We start from the raw sequence: 18543 nt of genomic DNA, 5'->3' as shown, positions 1-18543 counted from the left end.
CTGCCCCCGACCGGTATCGCGTCAGTATTGTCTGCGCTGGCGAGGCCCTCCACGATATGAAGATGTTGAGGCACCTCTACGTCCCTGGTATTGACCTCTGCCTGGGTAACGTTGTCTGTTCCAAACTCCTCTGGAGGAACGGAAGTCAGTGGCTCAAAAATTGTGACCTCGTGCCCTGAGCCGTGCTCCTTGAAAGGGCTGGAACACGCAATATGGGGTGAAGCGTCTGAATGGCCTGCGATCATCATTCCTGGCAGTGACCGAGACAGGCTTCCGAGCATTCTTGGGGTCCACTAGTACTGCTTTTAGGGCTTCGTCACCAAAAAGTAGTGACCCAGCAAAGGGTGCCCTAGACAAGTTGACCCTGGCTGTAGAATCCGCTTCCCAGTGACGTAACCGGAGAGTTCGCCGAGCAACTACCTGAGCAGCCACGGCTTTTGCTCCCAGCTGAGTAGAGTCCAGAGTGGCATCGGCCACAAATGCTGCTGTCTTGCGTAATTTCACCAGGGACTTTCTCAGAGAGACAGGATCAGGATTGGGGTCATCTAAAAGGTCATCCAACCACATCGGTGCTGCTCTTGAGAAGATGGAAGCTGACGCAGAAGCCCACATGGCAAAAGGAGTAGCCTCGTGGTTTCTTCGTAAGGCAAAGTCTAGTCTCCTCTCAGAGGAGTCCTTCAAATGTGAGTCCCCCTCCCTCGGCAGGAGGGATCAAGAAACTAGACCAGAAATCGGCTCGTCAATACCAGGGACAGCTAGCCGACTTGTAAATTCTGGAACCAAGGTGTAAAGCTTGTCAGCAAGGGCCGCGAAACGGTGTGTTTGTAACGGGCAAGACCATTCATCCTTGGCCAGTTTAGCGATTGGATCTGGCACAGGGAGGGAGTGCTCCGTTGATTTAGGGGATCTCAAGACCCTGGACCCCTTAATAGGGGGAGTGGCAGCCGCAGGTTGCAGAGGTTGGAGGCCTAGGGTGTTCAAGACTTTGCGAGCAAGGGGATGAAAATCAGCTGCATCGAACAGGCGATAGGATGGTCCTCCTCCTGTTCCGACTGATCACTCCACTCGTCACCTTCGGCTTGCAGAGAATATGATGGATCCTCCACACCGGCAATCTCGACAAACCTGCCCCTGGCAATGTCGAAAGGGTTTGGTAAGCATGATGGATCTGCCTCATTACCTCCATAATGGCCCATAGCACCAGATTGTCTGTGCACACCCCGCTGAGGAAGGTCAGTGACCTGTGACTGTGACTGAGAAAAAAATGATAGCATGTCTTGTAATTGTGATATGAACTCATGAGATAACTGCAGCCCCTGTGGGAAAGGTAGTTGTACTTGTTGAGGCAAGATTACAGGGGGCTCATCAGGCTGGGATGATGAATGAGCCCTAGGGGGCAATATGGGAGGAGGCGGACAGGTGGCAGCTGGCTGGGCAGGGAACCCTTCAAATTCCTCCTCGGATGACCCTGCAGGAGAATGAAAAAGGGCTGTCAATTGTTCTTGGCCCCCGTCCTCAGGAACTGGAACCGATACATAGCGTGCTCGCTTGGAAGTGCTGTGACTGGACAGATGTTTAGTTTTGGCAACAGACTTGGTGTGTGGTCTAAGTGGCTTGTGTTCAGCCGACTTGTGGTGCAAAGTAGCTTTACATGAAGGAGTTGCCTTTGACGTCTGAGCTGCTACTGGCTGTTGCTGTTGATCCGCCATCAGGTATCTACGAGGGGTTTCAGTACACGCCCACGGATGGGGGAGAATGTACAGACCCAAGGCTATAGTGCATGCCCATGGCTGGGGTAGAATGCACAATTCCAAACAGCTTTAGTACACGCCCATGGATGGGGGAGAATGCACAATTCCAAACAGCCTCAGTGCACGCCCACGGATGGGGGAGAATGCACAGTTGCAAACCGCCTTAGTGGATGCCCACGGATGGAGGAGAATGCACAGTACCAAGCAGCGTCAGTAATGTCCAAGCCACTATAGTGTAAAGCCTTGTGCAGGATTCTCTTTACCCTGCAGCACACGCACAGCAACTATACTGAAGGGCCTTGTAAGGAGTTCTAGTTTAAAACAAAAACATGAAGACTAGGTCTAATATCACTAAGGGTATGAACTGACAGAGAAAGAGCTGGAAGGAGTGCAAACAAAAAAGGCACCCATTAAAAAGAGCAGGAAAATTTAGCAAAAACAAAATGGCGGTCGGGACAAGAAAAACAGTAATGGAAGTCGCAGAAAGGCACCAGGACCCAAAAAAGAGACCACCAGGAAAACTGCTGCCAGCTGGAAGCAAAACGGCCTCCACGTGCTCCTTATAGCTGCAGAAGAACTGAGGAACGCAGTCGCAGTCGCTGAGGCTAGATAAGGAGCACAGTCGCGGCTTCTTAAAACGGCCGCAGAGCGAGCCGGAGTGAGGGGGGGCGGCAGCCAAGGAAAAAGCGAACGCCGCCGCTGAGGCTAGAAAGGAGCCGCAGCTCCAGGCACCTGGCTGGGGAACTAAAGCGGGCCGCCGCCGAAACAGGCGGCAAGAAAATGGAACGGAGCAGCATTGGCGCTGAACAGAAGGCTGCAGCCGCAAGCCCGACAGGAAAAAAGCCAGCAGCCACCGCCTGAAGGAGAGCCACAGCCGCGGTCTCCCGGCTAAGGAATGCAGTCCCCAACAAAGGGAACCGGGGAGAGAGACTAAACAGGAAACACCTCCCTCAAAAATACCAGTCAAAAGTAAAACACAGTAAAGAAATAGGCAAACAATCAGTCCCACACACTTCCAAGCAATGACAGAGGGAAGGGATTGGGAGTAAACAACCACACTCAGCTCCACACACTCCTTTACACAAAATACAAACACAGAAAACTTAGCTAAAAGCTATTGCTATTCTATCCAACTGCCTCAGACGAAGGCAAGAATGAACTGGAGAGTGGGAGGGGTCTGAGGACCCTAGTCTTCACTTCAGAACATTCTTGCCTTCAGACGATAGGTGGCGCTATGATATCCCGCTTGATGGCAGGCTACTTGTGGAAAATGAAGGGGTAACACTTCTTCAGGCTAAAAGACCAATGGTTTTGGCAATAGATACTATTCTACAGACCCAGGCTTTATATATAAACTCTGACTATTAGCAATTAATCTGCCAGTGCTTATTTTAGTGGCCAAAGCTACTCTACCAAACAAGACAGCACCTCCATTAGACACGGCTGTTAGAAGAATAGTTTGGATGCAGGAAGTGCATCCTACTGCTCGGTAACAGTATTCAGTTCTCTTTTGAGCCTCACGCTATTCCACAGCAACATCTTATTACTCACTATTCCACTACATGGCCACAGTGGCCAAGTACTGTAATATTGGGCCAATTTGGGAGCTTCCACATCAGGAGGGGAAGAGTTATTGGGTTCCAGCCTCCATACTCAGTAAACAGAAGCTTCAGTCAGCCTCTCAATGGCAGACAGCTGTCACTGCACACTCTTGTAACGTGAGTAGTAGTTTTCCATAATGTTCCATACTGGACAGTCCATTTCTTTATTATCAGAGCAGTTTTTTCTGGCTCAGCAAAACAATAGATCAGTTGCAGTTAGATATGGTATGTTCTGAATGTAGAAAAAATGCAAAAGTAATGACAAAATGGTATCTAATAAATCAGGGCCTACACCTGTGTTTACGGCCACCACGGCCTCAGACACGACGCACCAGGAGTCCATCCTTTCTACTTCTCAGGGATGTTTGCTGCTCCTGATACAAGCTATTTCTGTTCCACCTCCATCTCAGAAACTGGTCAGATCACACTGACAAGATGCTAATGCATTTTTTCTTGTATGGCAGACTGCCTTGATGGCCATTATTAGCTCCATGAAGATTGAGTCCCTCAACGAGAGGAAAATAAAATGAAAATGATAGCAATTATGTTGAGGATTATAACAACATGTAATAAGGGGATTCTGCTCAGTAACTATGGGGTTGTTCACGTTGGTCATTCAAGAGTGTGGCATAAGATCCAGTCACAAGGCTCAACATCTTTTTTAGTCCTAAAAGCCAATTTGTGGTTATTTGGACCTGAGAATGTTCATACGGTGTTGAAGAGTTATACGACATATCTGTGGAGACTGTTCGGTTTTTCCCCTCACCACACCAGTACATTTGCTCCTTGTGAAGAGGCTGTTGGTTCCTCTAGAGCGCCAGAAGCATATACATAAGTAAATATCAGTTACCTCATGAACATCATGAGTGGGTGAAGGTTATTTCTAGCAGATAGCTCTAGAAAATTTTTGTTTGGAAGTGGCTTCCAAGAGTAGCAGCACATAGCACAAGTTTGCCCTCCTGGAGAGCTTGCAGTCCTTAACACTTGAAGGAATGGATAATTATATATATCTTATCAATTGTTGAGGAGTTCAAGGGTCCCCTACAGGATAACCTTAACAATAACGATTAAATAGCAACAAATAAATAGAATATACATTTGTTTCACAAATTTTCCAGGAGGTTTCAGCTATATCCTCTGCAACAACGATATTCAGTATTATCTTCTGAAAGGACATACTCACTATTATTTTACTAGGGGGTTCAGTTCATTAGCTAAGGATCTGTTGGAATGGTACTGATGTTCACATCATTGCCTGCCCTTCACAACCAGGTCCCAAGGCAGCATAAACAGTTTATAGATTAATCTCAATCTTACAAATATTAGTTTATAGATTAAATTATTTGTTGGATCAAAGTAACCTTTGGTAGGGATTTCTACTCTGCACAACTTGGTAACTTGGCTAAGATCAACACATACACAGTTCTGTCTCGTTTCCTCCGAGAAAGTTCAGTAGCAAATGTTATGCATATTTACTAAGTTAACTTGTCTTTATTCCTAATCTTCAAGCACCTGCTTGGGGAAAACAGTCTGTACTTCAACCCTGTCATATTGGCTACGAACCTGTATTAAGTTAGCGTATGAAGTACAAAAGGTGCCAGTCCCTAATAATATAAGAGCACATTCTACCCGTTCAGCTTCTACATCAGCAGCCTTCTCAGTTAATGTTCCCCTAGCAGAGATCTGCCACGTGGCCACTTGGTTGCCTGCTAATACGTTTGCAGGTCATTATAAAATGGATTTTCACTCTTCGACCATGGCTACTTTTGGCCGCCAGGTCCTGCAGCATGCTCTTAAACCATGAGCCACTTTACCCTCCCTATCTTAGGTAGGAACTGCTCTGGTATATCCCACTTGATGGACTATCATCCAGGGAGAAGAGGACTTTGGTTCTTATCAGAAATAAATTTCTCCCGGATGATAGTCCATCAAGGCCCACCTCTACGTGGCTCAGCATGCTGTAGTCCTCCAGCATACGGTTTCTATGCATGTAATTAATAATAATAATAATAACAATAACACTGTAAGAATCTGGCAAACAGTTATGCATGTTACAGTTCTCCTCATTATATTGTTTTTTCCTTGCTTTACAGCTATCATAGATTAAGTACTGGGCTGGTCAGGGCACCACAAGGTTCTTCGTCCCAATATGCGTGTAGCAATCCTATGTTCGAGGGTTGCTTGTTCTGTTGTTTTGCTAATATTTCCATCAATACATTTAACATCTAAACATTCTACAGTTGTTTGTGTTTTCCGTTTTCTCCATTTCAAGGGAGTAGGTCATTGCCAGTTATAGTTCATATGTAGCCGGCACCACGGTGTTCGTCTCGTCATGAAAAAACTGGAGAGGTCACATGCGTGACTCGACCTATTCCCAGCAATTCTGATGTAATTTCCTGCCTATGGTCGCTAGGTGGAGCTACAGCCCACTTCATGGACTATCATCCAGGAGAAATTTATTTCAGGTAAGGACCAAAGTCCTCTTCTCTTCTGGAGTGGTCAAGCCAGACAATGGCGCATTTCATATAGATGTCAATTTGAGTGGATACCTTTGCAGGAACAATTCCAAGTGATCGTTTTTACATTAAAAATCTAAATCTGAGGCCAGGGTATCTAAAGGACGAGTTTCTTCCATACAAACATGCCCATTAATTAACTTCTTCTGCAGATTACAGAAGGTGACCAAAGTTATATTGTCTCAACTGAGAACTGTAGGCCATATATGCCCATGACTATTGATATAGTGAACTTGGGAATGTAAAAAGCCACAATGTGAATTTTAATTCACAGAATAGTCTCATTGTTTTCAATTGCTCCTCAAAAACATAACCACTCATTTAGTTTTTTCAGCATGTGTAGACAAATTAGTGATAAGGGAAAACTATTATATTTGTTGTCAGTTGTATTCTAAGAGTGAGAACTAATGTAGCGCAAGCAGACATCCACTCTCACAATAAGGCTTCTTGTTCCTCTCCTACCCCCTGCAGCCTCCTGCATGCCCCCAAAAACTGTTCTAGAGGACACTAAGGGCTAAATGGCGGGGGGGGAGAGAGAACCAGAAGTCCCAGATAGTTTCAATCCATACCTACTACTAAAGCAGACACACCTTAAAAACAAACAGCTAAATCGTATACATGTTTACTCAAAATTAAGTCTGACTTTATTCAACGGGCCTCTCTGACTGACATCCGGTACACTTTTAGCTATGAGATAATGCTGGTGCATTCAATTTGAAATTTTAATGATATATGCTGTTGCATGAAGAGATTATATTATGTATAAAGCTAACAAGAATTCTGGCAGTAAACATATGAAAGTATGAAGTTTTAAACTTACATCATCAGATACTCCAAATATTAGACACATCAAGAACTTCAAGGTAATTGTCCCCAAAAGGCAAGAAAATCCTTGAATAGCCTGTAAAATGGAGGGTATTATTGAACTGAAGAGTAGAAGTAGCACTCAGCATTTAATACAAGAGCAGGGCCGGTCCCAAAGGGCGGCGTGGCCAGGTCAGGCCCTGGCCAAGGGCCCCTGTTGTAAAGTAAGATAACAATGAAGCTAGAAATTCAAATGAAATCTCTAATATTTTCAGAGTTTTATATGAAGTTATATAAGTCTGAAAATCCTAGAATTCAAGGTATCAAAAACATTTTAATATAAGAATTCCAGAAACATCTATGGAAGATAAAGAGAAATTACAAGCATCTTTTACATTAACTGAAATAAAAACAATAATTAAAAAGCTAAAAATTGGTGAACCTCCTGGCCCAGATGGGCTACCAGCAGAATATTATAAAGTGTTTGTAGAAGAATTAGGTGTACCTCTGTTAAATACTATCAATGAAACATTTCAATTAAATACTCTTCCAGGTTCCTGGAATACAGCCAAGATAGTGGTAATACCAAAACCAAATAAAGATCATACAAACCCAGAATCTTATAGACCAGTATCATCATTAAAGTAAGATGCAAAAATCTGGTCTTTAATATCAGCAGAGAGATTGAACTGTGTTCTGGTGAAATATATAGGAATTGACCAGACAGGTTTTTTAAAAATTAGGAAGGTGACAAGCGATATAAAAAGACTGGTAAATATGATGAAAGAGTACAAGACAATAAAGTAAGATCAATTTTGTTATTTCTAGATGCAGAAAAAGCATTTGACAGAGTGGAACGGGCTTTTGGTGCTATTTAGTGGAAGTGATGAAATGTTGTCATTTTGGTTTACAATTTAAAAAGTGGGTTCATTTGCTATATCAGCAACCTATTGCACAGATATCAGTCAAAGGTTGTTTCTCAGAACAAGTCTCTCTTTTTAGAGGCACCAGACAGGGATGCCCATTATCACCTCTCTTATTTACCTTAGCTATCGAACCACTAACAATAGCAGGGGAAGTTTTGGTATTTTTGGAATACAGTAGGGCCCCGCTTCTCGTCGCCCCAATTTTTGGTGTTCTGCTAAGACGGCACCAGCGGGAAGATCAGCTGTAGCACGCTACAGCTTATCTTCTCTTCTGACGCGATCAGACCCCTGCACTACAGCTGATCCCGCCCAAGGAGGGGAAGATCAGCTGTAGCATGCTACAGCTGATCTTCTCCTCCTCCTGCGCGATCAGCTGGTTAGGTTCCAGACCCCTGCGCTACAGCTGATCTTCTCCTCCGGCGTGGTCAGTGGGTTAGGATCCAGACCCCCGAGCTACAGCTGATCTGCTTTTTGGCTGTTTTTGCTTTTCAGTGGGGGTCTGGAACCTAACCTGCCATGTGAGCGAGGCCCTACTGTACAATATGGAATAGGACAAAACAAAATACTATTCTATGCAGATGATACTGTATTAAGTGTAACCCAACCTGTTGTCTCTTGTAAAAATCTGAAAAATATATTAGATGAATTTGGTAAATTATCAAGATATAAAGTCAAATTTAAAAATCTGAGTGGAAACATTTAGATAAAGATGAGGAAACTAAGAGAGAGTTGATAAAGATAATGAATATCTCTTGACTGGACAAGCCTGTAATATATTTGGGAATTTGGATTACCCAGGACCTGGCCAAATGATTAAGGTCAATTATGATAAAGTATAGCAAGAACTGAAGTCAGAATCCCAATATTGGAGAACAATGCCAATGTCTTGGATGGCATGAATATCTGCAGTAAAGATTAACATATTACTAAAATTAACATTTCTATTTATGAATATCCCATTACAGGTCCCATTGCATACTTTTGAAATATGGCATAAGTTTATTTTGAAAATAAACCCCCTTGAGCAGCAGCAAAAGTATTATATAACAAGGAGGAATGGGAGTTCCACATTTATAAAACAATTATGAGGCTACAAAGTTAGCAGATATCAAATATTAGTATGAAATTGACTGTTATCCAAGCAGAAAACTGTATGTTAAAAAGACAGTCAAAGGAAATGTTATGGTTTAAAGAAAGTAATTGAGCTCAAATCGCTATGAAGATTCCATCTGTTTTTGTTGTATTGTCATCTTGGTATAAATTGAGAGATAAAAATATGTCCAGGATTATCACTGCATACATCTTTATTTCAACATGAATTTATGACTTACGTCAATGGAATATTAGATTTTAAAAAGTGGTATCAAGTAAACTTGATTGTACATATATGGTAATATTTCTAACATGAAATATCAATCCTTACCCACACACTGATACCTCTTCTACGCATTTTCAGGATGTATTTTGGACCCAGTTCAAGAATACTCTAAAGTAATGAAATTATACCATTAATCAGCAATATTTATACAATATTTCCCTCAATGGTACTCCAGAAGGGTGGATAAATATGACAGTGAAAATGAAGTTGGAAAATGCTTGAAGCCAGCATTGTAGAAATTAATATAAATATTAGTAAATGAAATTGACTGTTTTCTTGCATATTTGACACCCATTATTACTTCTTTTTCAACATCGAGAGATTGAAACACTACCCTGTCAGTCATATAACATTCTAGTGTATAATGGTGCAAACTATAATCACCCTTAGGTAGACCCAACATACATCCAGTTTTGTAATGTGAATGAATGAATGTTTATTTCGGTCCATGACCAGCAAGTTTTGTAATGTGTAAAAGGAATAACCACAGGATAACATGGAAACAAGGAGCGGGCTAAGTATATTTACACTTTTCCAAGAATGTACATAGCCAGTTTTCTACAAAGACAAACTGGAAATTTCAAAGTACCACTCTATAGTGCCGTTCTATCTGCTTGAAGCTGTGCTACATGCATACTTTTAATTTACTGGCCATATTTGCCTTTTATAAGTAATGAAACATTCTACACTCACACTAATTATTTTATCACTAAATAAAGTGAACATTGTCTTTTTCTGCAAACACATGGCACTCAGAAGATGCCTTTATTCAGAATACCTGAATGTAGTTGCTTACAGAACTTGAGATTTGCCTCTAGTTTATTAAGCTGAATCAAAAGATGGAATTCTAATACACATTGTAATGCTCCTGAGAGCACAAGTTCCTCCCCATCCACTTCAATGTCAGGGCGCATAGACTCATTGTGACTGAAGCATTTGTTCAAAAACTACAGTAAATGGGAATGCTCATAAGGAGCTCTACATACTCTCTGGAAAATGTTCTATACTTTTAGATAAAGCTAATTTCTGAAATGGCAAAGTTTCCTATCTCCAAATTTTGAACCAGTATATTTTTCTCCCTCATAGTTTATATGAAGTGTTTTGTTTACATAATCGTGTCAATTATTGCAAATTATTATATACCCAGTTGATAACTGTGCTCTGCAGGTGAGGGCCTCCTGCAGATACCATCTTATCAGGTCTGTTCCACACAATATAGGAAACGGACATTTAGTGGCACCTAACCTCTGGAATTCCCTCTGCTTAAATATTAGATAGGTGCCATCTCTGTTATCTTTTCAGCACCTACTGAAGACCTTCCTCTTTCAACAAGCCTTCTAAGTAGAGGCCTTATCCCAGTCTGTTTCTGTGTTGGAATTGGTTTTAAATCTGTTTTTAAAGCTTTTTTAAAAAATATGTTTTTAAATGTTTTGCTTTAATATATTTTAAAGTCTGTTTTTATGATGTTTTAGAGCGTTTTTTTGTTGTTTGCCACCCTGGGATTCTACTGGGAGGAAAGGAGGGATATCAATTTAATAATAATAATAATAATAATAATAATAATAATAATAATAATAATAATAACAATAATAAGGTATAGTAAGACAAAGAATTCTGGAGTACTGCTATACTAACTTACCCAACTAACTACCAAAAAGGCAGCATAATAGGATGTCAGCAACATAGAGTTTCCAAACATAAGGACAAAACATACTCCAAGTGATGCCTAAAGGGATATAAACATTTGAACATATTTTAATGCAATATTTAACTTATAATGGACATGTAGAGTCTCTGAAATCATTTACTAAATCTTACAACATAAAAGGTGCTATCACTTAATAGCAATACTCTTGAGACAGCTTTATTTCATTTGTAAATAATCATCACCAATAATCTAGCTTCCGAAAACAATGTCTAACAATCTCTCAGAATATTAAAAATGTGACAATATATTGCTCTAATGTACAACCCATAGCACCATACTTATTTTTAATATTAAAATGTTTGAAAACAAATGAAAAGAAAGTTGTTTTAAGTTGTTCCATGTGGCATGCAGTATAATCCTATATAATGTCTATTCAGACATTAGTCACACTGAGCTCAAAGGGACTGAAGTCCAAATAAGCAAATATAGGATTGCAGTCTCAGTGTTTCATCTAGAACACACATCTGTGTAAAAAAAAACTTCACATGTTTTATCAAAGACCCATCCCCCTTTTACAGGAAACCCACAAATATAAATTTGCCCAAGAGTTTGCAGATAGCCTTGTTTGTCTATTAGGAAAAAATGGATGTAACAGTACAACAGTATCTACATTAGGGTCAACTAAATTGCCACAATAAAGTGTGAGTAAGCATTCATGTTCTCTAGAATTCTTCAGGCTGGATGGTAAGCAAAAACAACAAACAAACAAAAAACAGCAAGGGAAGAAAAGGTGGCAAAATGGAACAGCTCAAAAATCCACTCACACATGGAGGTGCTCTTCAGTGCAATGAGGCTGGGGGCAGGACTAGCCGAGCTATGTGGTGCAGGGGCGGGCCCCCAGTCCATGTTGCATATGTAAATGCCCTCCATACTAATAAAGTATGAAGATGCCTAAACTCTAGAATTTGAAAAAGTCTTTAGACAGAGTGCAGGAGATGTTAACACAGACCTCTTGCATTCTACGCCAAGACCATTACAGTCAGCTTTTTCTCTCCTTCCCAGCCCCTTTTTGGTTTTGGCTTAACATGCTTAACATAGTCCCAGGCTATGGTCTGAAGGCACATGAGGCCAGCACCCTGCTGAAGCTAAGCAGGGTCAGGTCTGGTCGGTGCCTGGATGGGAGACCGCCTGGGAACCGTATGTAAGCCGCCTTGGGTTTTATCATGAAAAGAAAGGCAGGGTATAAATGTAATAAATAAATAAACATCCAGCATGAAGAAGAGTCCTGGGGAACTCAAAACGTTTGCTCATTACTCTGTGACATTTCCATTGGTCCTTATAAAAGTATTACCCTGTGGCTGTTACTCTTGAATACGTCAGAAAGTTAAAATATAGTTATTTGGAAAATTCACATAATTTTTCATTTTCCTTCTTCCTTACATCCCTGGTGAACTCATATTTTACATTAAGTTCACATTGAGCCTTAGCCTGTAGGTTGTACACTTTAAGGGATGCAGGAGGATTATCAAGCTTACACACTCCCCCCCCACTGCTAATAGAACATCTAGAACAAACCAGGGCCTACATATGTAAAGTCTAAGTCATTGCAGTATACTTTATCTGAGCGGACCTCCTACATGCAATCACGTATAATACCATTTACTGATACAAATATACTTCCAATCAACTATTTAGTTTCTTCTCCCAGTTTTATTCTTATTCTAAAAAGCAAACCCATGTCCACTATATTCATGATCGAGAAGTACATAACTTTCAGGAACTGATTTTACCGCTAAATAATTTAAGACTAAGTATTACCATATGTGCATATAGTATCTTCTGCAGTTTGGATGAATCAATGAATCCTAAAATATATATACCAAAAACCGATGCCACCTGCAATTGAAAAGAATAAAGTAATTGAAGGTATGTTCTGCCTAGACCAATATCCATATATATTTATTGCGGCCGATGGCCAATACAAAATCATCATACAGTTAAAACCATTTTTTAAAACAAATTAAAACCAGTGTCGATACTCTTTATATGGACTTTTGATTTAGCAGTGTTCTACGAATTATAATTGCTGTGGCGCAGAACTTAGCAACGATGTATGTAATCTGAGGGTGGCGATCTTGCAGTAAATGTCTTGTATAGTATAATGAGTCGTGGCCAGGTATCGATTGAATGATAGGAGTAATGCTGCAAGTGAGGATCTCTTGGTAGAAAGTACAGTATAAAAGGACACGGGATATCAAGAAAATATCAAGAAAATTAGCCAGGTTCCAAACTACCATGTGATTCATTCATTGAGACCAGGACAACTTTAAAACTTGCTTCTGTAATGCAACACCCTGCAAGCAGCATTGGAAACTTGGGAGTTTCAGGTATAGTTTATTATACAGCATAGGGATCAACAATTAGCACAAAGAAAGGACAAAAGTTATATTTCTTATGTGAGCCTAACCAGCAAATTGGATCTGGGCACTTGTATCTCAAGTAACTGGAAGAGATGAGACCTTTGGTCTTACTGTAAAATGGTCTTCTACGTGCATGTAACAATGCTCTCAGGTGGGACTTGAGCTCCACCTTGTGATCAAAGGCAAAATAGCACTGTCTGATTCTCTTGAATCTTCTAGCTTTCCCTTAGCTTTAGGAAGCCAGTTCTTACATGACAAGCCAAACATAGAACATGGAACTAACAAATAGTGCATGCAAACAAAACAGATAACCTATGGCACCCTGCTAAGAAGAATGTAGGAAGAACCTAAACATGTATATAGAGATGCAGCCCAGTTCAGAGACAAGACACAGAGAGCACTCTCCAGTACAGATAGCTGTTAGAACTATTCCCAAGCTGTTATCACCCAGTGCCATGGCAACGTGTCTGTTTCCCAGGCCAGTCTTAGCTGATAACGCTGCTCCTTCAGACACATGCTTGTAACTCTTTCAGACCTGATGAAAACATCCTTAGGCAGTACGGCCTAATGCTAACAGTCCCCCCTTTTTCATCATGTCTGTATATCCATTACAGTAATACAATTCTACAATACAAAGTAATGCATTTCAATACATTGCATCATACAGTTCCAGTTAACAGTTCAGTACATTATCAAAACTTTATTAATCAAATTTCGGTTGCACACAAGTCAGATATAGAGTCTCTGCATCCATCTCCACTGCTTTGTGCGTCCCTGGACTGGTTATTAATCCCACAGTAAATCTTTCAGGAGGTTTCCCAATGTTGGATCTCTCAGAACGTCTCAAAGGCACTAGAGCTTCTGCTCTCCCAGCCCCCCCGTTTGAGCTGGTGCTTGGCACAGCTTGCTCAGGATATTCCATTTCCTCAGCCTTGCATTTCTTTGTTCTTCATTTCCCACAAATGAGTTCATTTAATGCATCCCTGAGTGGAATTTGTGTGCCTTCCACTTTTATATCTAGGCTTGGTTTAAATGTCTGTGCCGGTGCTTGTGCTTCATCTGACCCTGTGAGAATGACTGTTTGCCTTTGATCCCAAGGCTTTTCTGAGACTTTAATGCTTCTGCTCAGAACTAATTGCTGTGTTTCCGGTATCCAAACTCTGAAATATGCATTCTGAAACCCCAGAACACAACCCTGTTGTGCTCTGGGTGCAAGTTTGCCACTCCTCTTGTTTTGCGGTATGTGTACCCAACAACGTGCCCCGAATTTCTGAATGTGTTGCACTTTCGGCTTTCTCCCAGTGAGCTTCTCGTAGGGTGACATTTTAATTGCACTATGTAACACCCTATTGTGAATGTAATTCGCATACATTATTGCCTCTGCCCAGAAGGAGTTCCCTAAACTGGAATCCATTAGCATGGCTCTCATTGCTTCCTGAAGCACTCTGTTTTTTCTCTCCGCGGTCCCGTTAGAAAATGGAGAATATGGAGCTGTGAAAGTTTGGCGTATTCCCTTACTCTCGAGGAAGTCACTCAATGCTTTGCTCGTGAATTCCCCTCCCTGATCTGAGCGTATAGCCCCCACCGTGGTGCCATGTTGAGTTTCGATTCTCTTAATGAACAGTTTCAGCTTCTGCTCAGCTTCACTTTTCTGCTTGAGCAAATAAACATGACAAAATCTCGTAAAATCATGAACCACCACCATAAAGAATCTCGCATCTCCACGTGAACTGTTTATTGGCCCTGATAAATCAACATGAACTAGCTGGTAGGGAGCTGTTGTGGTGCTTTCGGCCTCCCGGTTTATTGGTGCAATTGTCATTTTCGCTTTATGGCAAGCATCACAATCCATTAGCTGCCCACAGTCTTTTAACTGCATGTTTTCACTATGCATTGGGGTTTTCTTAATCGTGTCAAAGTTTGCATGCCCCAGCCTCTGATGCCAATCATGGACGCAGCCGTGATGTGCCTGTGCCTCAGCATTTAACACAGCACACCCTGCTTGACTGCTCTTTATTACAAACTGCGCATCATTCAGACTTCCCTGCAGACACACTTAATCTCCCCTTATTACATAACATTTGTCTCTGTCAAACAACACTGAAAACCCACAACTGGTCAGTTTACTCACAGACAACATGTTATGAGACAGTTCTGGTACCAATAAACACTCTGACAGTATTCCAAGCTTATCAAATCTCACCAGTCCTCGGGCTTCCACATTCTTCCGCGATCCATCCGCCAAAAGAACAGAGTCCTGCTCATCTGTAGACGTGTAAAACAAACTCCTGTCTTTGATTAATACATGGGACGCACCACTGTCAAGAATCCAGTCAATTTGTCCCAAATTGTGAGGCTTCTGTTTACAAAGTTCACACTTCCTTGTTTCCAGTCTCTGTCCCTGGAGTTTCGCTTGACTGCACAGTCTTTCTGGAGATGCCCACGAGCTCCGCAGACATAACAAGCCTTTAGCCGCTGCTGCTCCTGCTTGTAATCCTGCTTGCTTCCGACTGCCTCCTTCGGCTCGGCACTTTTCTTCGCCTCTTATCTCCGCTGCCATTCCTGGCTCAGCTTTTCCTCAATAAACGCGACGTTGAGCCCCCCATCGGGCATGGCTTCCATGGCCATGACAAAAGTATTCCAACTCCCATCGAGCGAAGCCAGGATCAAATAAGTCTTTTGAAGTTCACTGTGTTCGACGCCTCGGTCCGTCAGCTCAGCAAACAATCGTCTGAATTCCGTGAGATGCTCACTCATGTCGCACTCACCCATAAAGCGCATCTGGTACAGTTTCCATGCCAAACACAATCTAGATCCCGCGGTCTGTTGCACATGAAGGGCCTCCAACACGTCCCACATCTGTTTGGCGTTTGTAACATCTCTCACGTGTACCAGTTGAGAGTCAGATAGAGCCAGAGTAATAAAAGCCTGCGCCCTCTCATCATTCCGTATCCAGGCCGCTGTAAGGGGTGCAGGGGGTGTTCCATCAATAGCTTCCCATAAATCCTCTTTTATCAGGAAAGCACGCATTCTCGGCCTCCAACTGCCATAATTCTTTTCTGTAACCTCAAAGCCTATTTTTGTTGGGACGACCAGATCTCATTAATTTATGGGACGAGGTCCAGCCGACGAAGGTGGGACGGATTTTTAACAACAAGCTCTATCTGGAAAAGCGAACGTTCATCTTATCTTCTAAGAGAGAACGCACTAACAGGCAAGCACCCTTCTTTCTATATTTTTCTTTTACTTGACTTAAATTGTTGCTGTTTAAAAGAGATTTGCCAGATTGATCGGTTTTTGACATCTCACTGGGGAGCCATAACTTCTCTCTGCTACTCACTAATTAATAGCTTATCTCTGTTTTTGTTGCAAAAAGCTGTCCTGGATTTGCATTCTAAAGATATACACAGAAGAGGGATTTCTATTCCAGATTTTTATTTTGAAGAATATTATATTGTCTGAGACTACTCTCTTTTTGGTCTATTTTATTTTGACGAATCTGTTTTCTGACGACCGCCATTAATTGTTTCGATCCTGGGAACTGCATTTTGTTTACTTAAGCATGGAGAGATAAGGCTGTCTGCTCTGTTTATACTGTGATGTCACCAAGTTTGGAGTATTAACCCAATTGTTGCTGAAATAAGAAGTGGTTTTCCTATATTTTTCTTTTAAAATGGCAATTAAGAAAGTGGCTGAGAAGCTGGAAATAACTATGTTTCAGAAAATAATGGATGAGATTGAGATAACGAAACAAAACCTGCGACAGGGTTGTAAGGAGCTGAAAATTGAATTGAGTAAAATGAAGCAGGAGATTAAAGATATAGGGGTCCCTGTGAGAGAGGTGACCCTGGAAGGGGTCCCTGTGAGAGAGGAGACCCCGGAGATTGGAACAAACGTGGAACAGGAAAAAGATTTGGAGTCTATGGACTTTAGAAACAAAATTTATTGTTTGGAGACACAGGAGATTAAAGACATAGGGGTCCTTGTGAGAGAGGAGACCCTGGAGACTGGAACAGGGGTCCCTGTGAGAGAGGAGACCCTGGAGACTGGAACAGGGGTCCCTGTGAGAGAGGAGATCCCGGAGATTGGAACAAACGTGGAACAGGAACAAGATTTGGAGTCTATGGACTTTAGAAATAAAATCTATTGTTTGGAACTCAATGTTATCTCTGAAGAAATTAATGAAGATTCTAGAGATAAAGTTATCAATGGCATGGATAATCTTCTGGACTGGAATGATGTGATGGAGCCCAATATAGAGAAAATCTATGGAATTAACTGCAGCCATGTGACAATGGAAAAACTTTCAAGAGATGACCCAGTGTATTTTGAAAAAAAGAACAGAGATATGATTTTACAGCAGTATTTCAGCAACCTATTCAGAATGGATGGCAAGAAAATATTTGGGATAGAGGTAATTCCCATCAGACTCTTACTATATGACTATGGCTTTGACAGCAAGATTATTATGGAATACTGATAATGGAAGATTGGATACTGAAATTACTGGACTTAACAAGACTACTGAAGATGGAAGATGGAAAATGGAACTAATAGGGATAATAGAACAATGGCTACTGAAATTACTGAACCTAACAGATTCTGATGTGATGGATTAATTGAAATGTTTATTTTGACTATGGTTATGACAACAAGATTATCATAATTAGTAATGAGATGGATTAATCGATATGCTTATCTGGAAAAAAAAAATTGATAGATATATTTCTTAAAGAATTGAAACCTCTCTTTGACTTTTTGTGGAAAGAATAAAGTAATGTTTATGAGATTTGATGATTAAGTAAGATAACTACTGGAGGAAAGTGATTTTATAATATGACTTAAGAGACAGGATTGTTATATATTATAGACTTATAACTGATTTGATCTTTGACAAATGGGAAGTCAATATTTTACTCTTTATTTTTTATTTTTGTTTTTTTTTTCTCTTTTTTTCTTTTTGTTTAACTATTTTTGATTTTGTTTTTTGTCTTTGAATGTTTTATGATTTTGTCTTGTATGTTTTATGAAAATCTGAATAAAAATTATTGGAAAAAAAAAAAAAAAAGAATCTCGCATCTCCACGTGAACTGTTTATTGGCCCTGATAAATCAACATGAACTAGCTGGTAGGGAGCTGTTGTGGTGCTTTCGGCCTCCCGGTTTATTGGTGCAATTGTCATTTTCGCTTTATGGCAAGCATCACAATCCATTAGCTGCCCACAGTCTTTTAACTGCATGTTTTCACTATGCATTGGGGTTTTCTTAATCGTGTCAAAGTTTGCATGCCCCAGCCTCTGATGCCAATCATGGACGCAGCCGTGATGTGCCTGTGCCTCAGCATTTAACACAGCACACCCTGCTTGACTGCTCTTTATTACAAACTGCGCATCATTCAGACTTCCCTGCAGACACACTTAATCTCCCCTTATTACATAACATTTGTCTCTGTCAAACAACACTGAAAACCCACAACTGGTCAGTTTACTCACAGACAACA

At 41.1% G+C, this 18543-nt stretch overlaps 1 protein-coding gene across 3 annotated transcripts in view; it reads right to left on the bottom strand.

Moving 5' to 3' along the window:
• DPY19L1 (dpy-19 like C-mannosyltransferase 1) overlaps positions 1–18543 on the bottom strand; it is a 92067-nt gene that overhangs the window by 29348 nt on the left and 44176 nt on the right. For all 3 annotated transcript variants that reach the window (XM_061586395.1, XM_061586394.1, XM_061586393.1), the window contains 4 exons: positions 12443–12520; positions 10616–10702; positions 9022–9084; positions 6689–6769 (listed from right to left, as the gene is read on the bottom strand). In XM_061586395.1, the coding sequence (XP_061442379.1) occupies positions 6689–6769; positions 9022–9084; positions 10616–10702; positions 12443–12520 (309 nt within the window). The remainder of the gene's footprint in view (positions 1–6688; positions 6770–9021; positions 9085–10615; positions 10703–12442; positions 12521–18543) is intronic.

Source organism: Rhineura floridana, chromosome 10 (assembly GCF_030035675.1).
Source record: "Rhineura floridana isolate rRhiFlo1 chromosome 10, rRhiFlo1.hap2, whole genome shotgun sequence".
NCBI lineage: Eukaryota > Metazoa > Chordata > Lepidosauria > Squamata > Rhineuridae > Rhineura > Rhineura floridana.
Note: the sequence above shows the minus strand (reverse complement) of the source record. Positions and strands in the feature narration are given on the sequence as shown.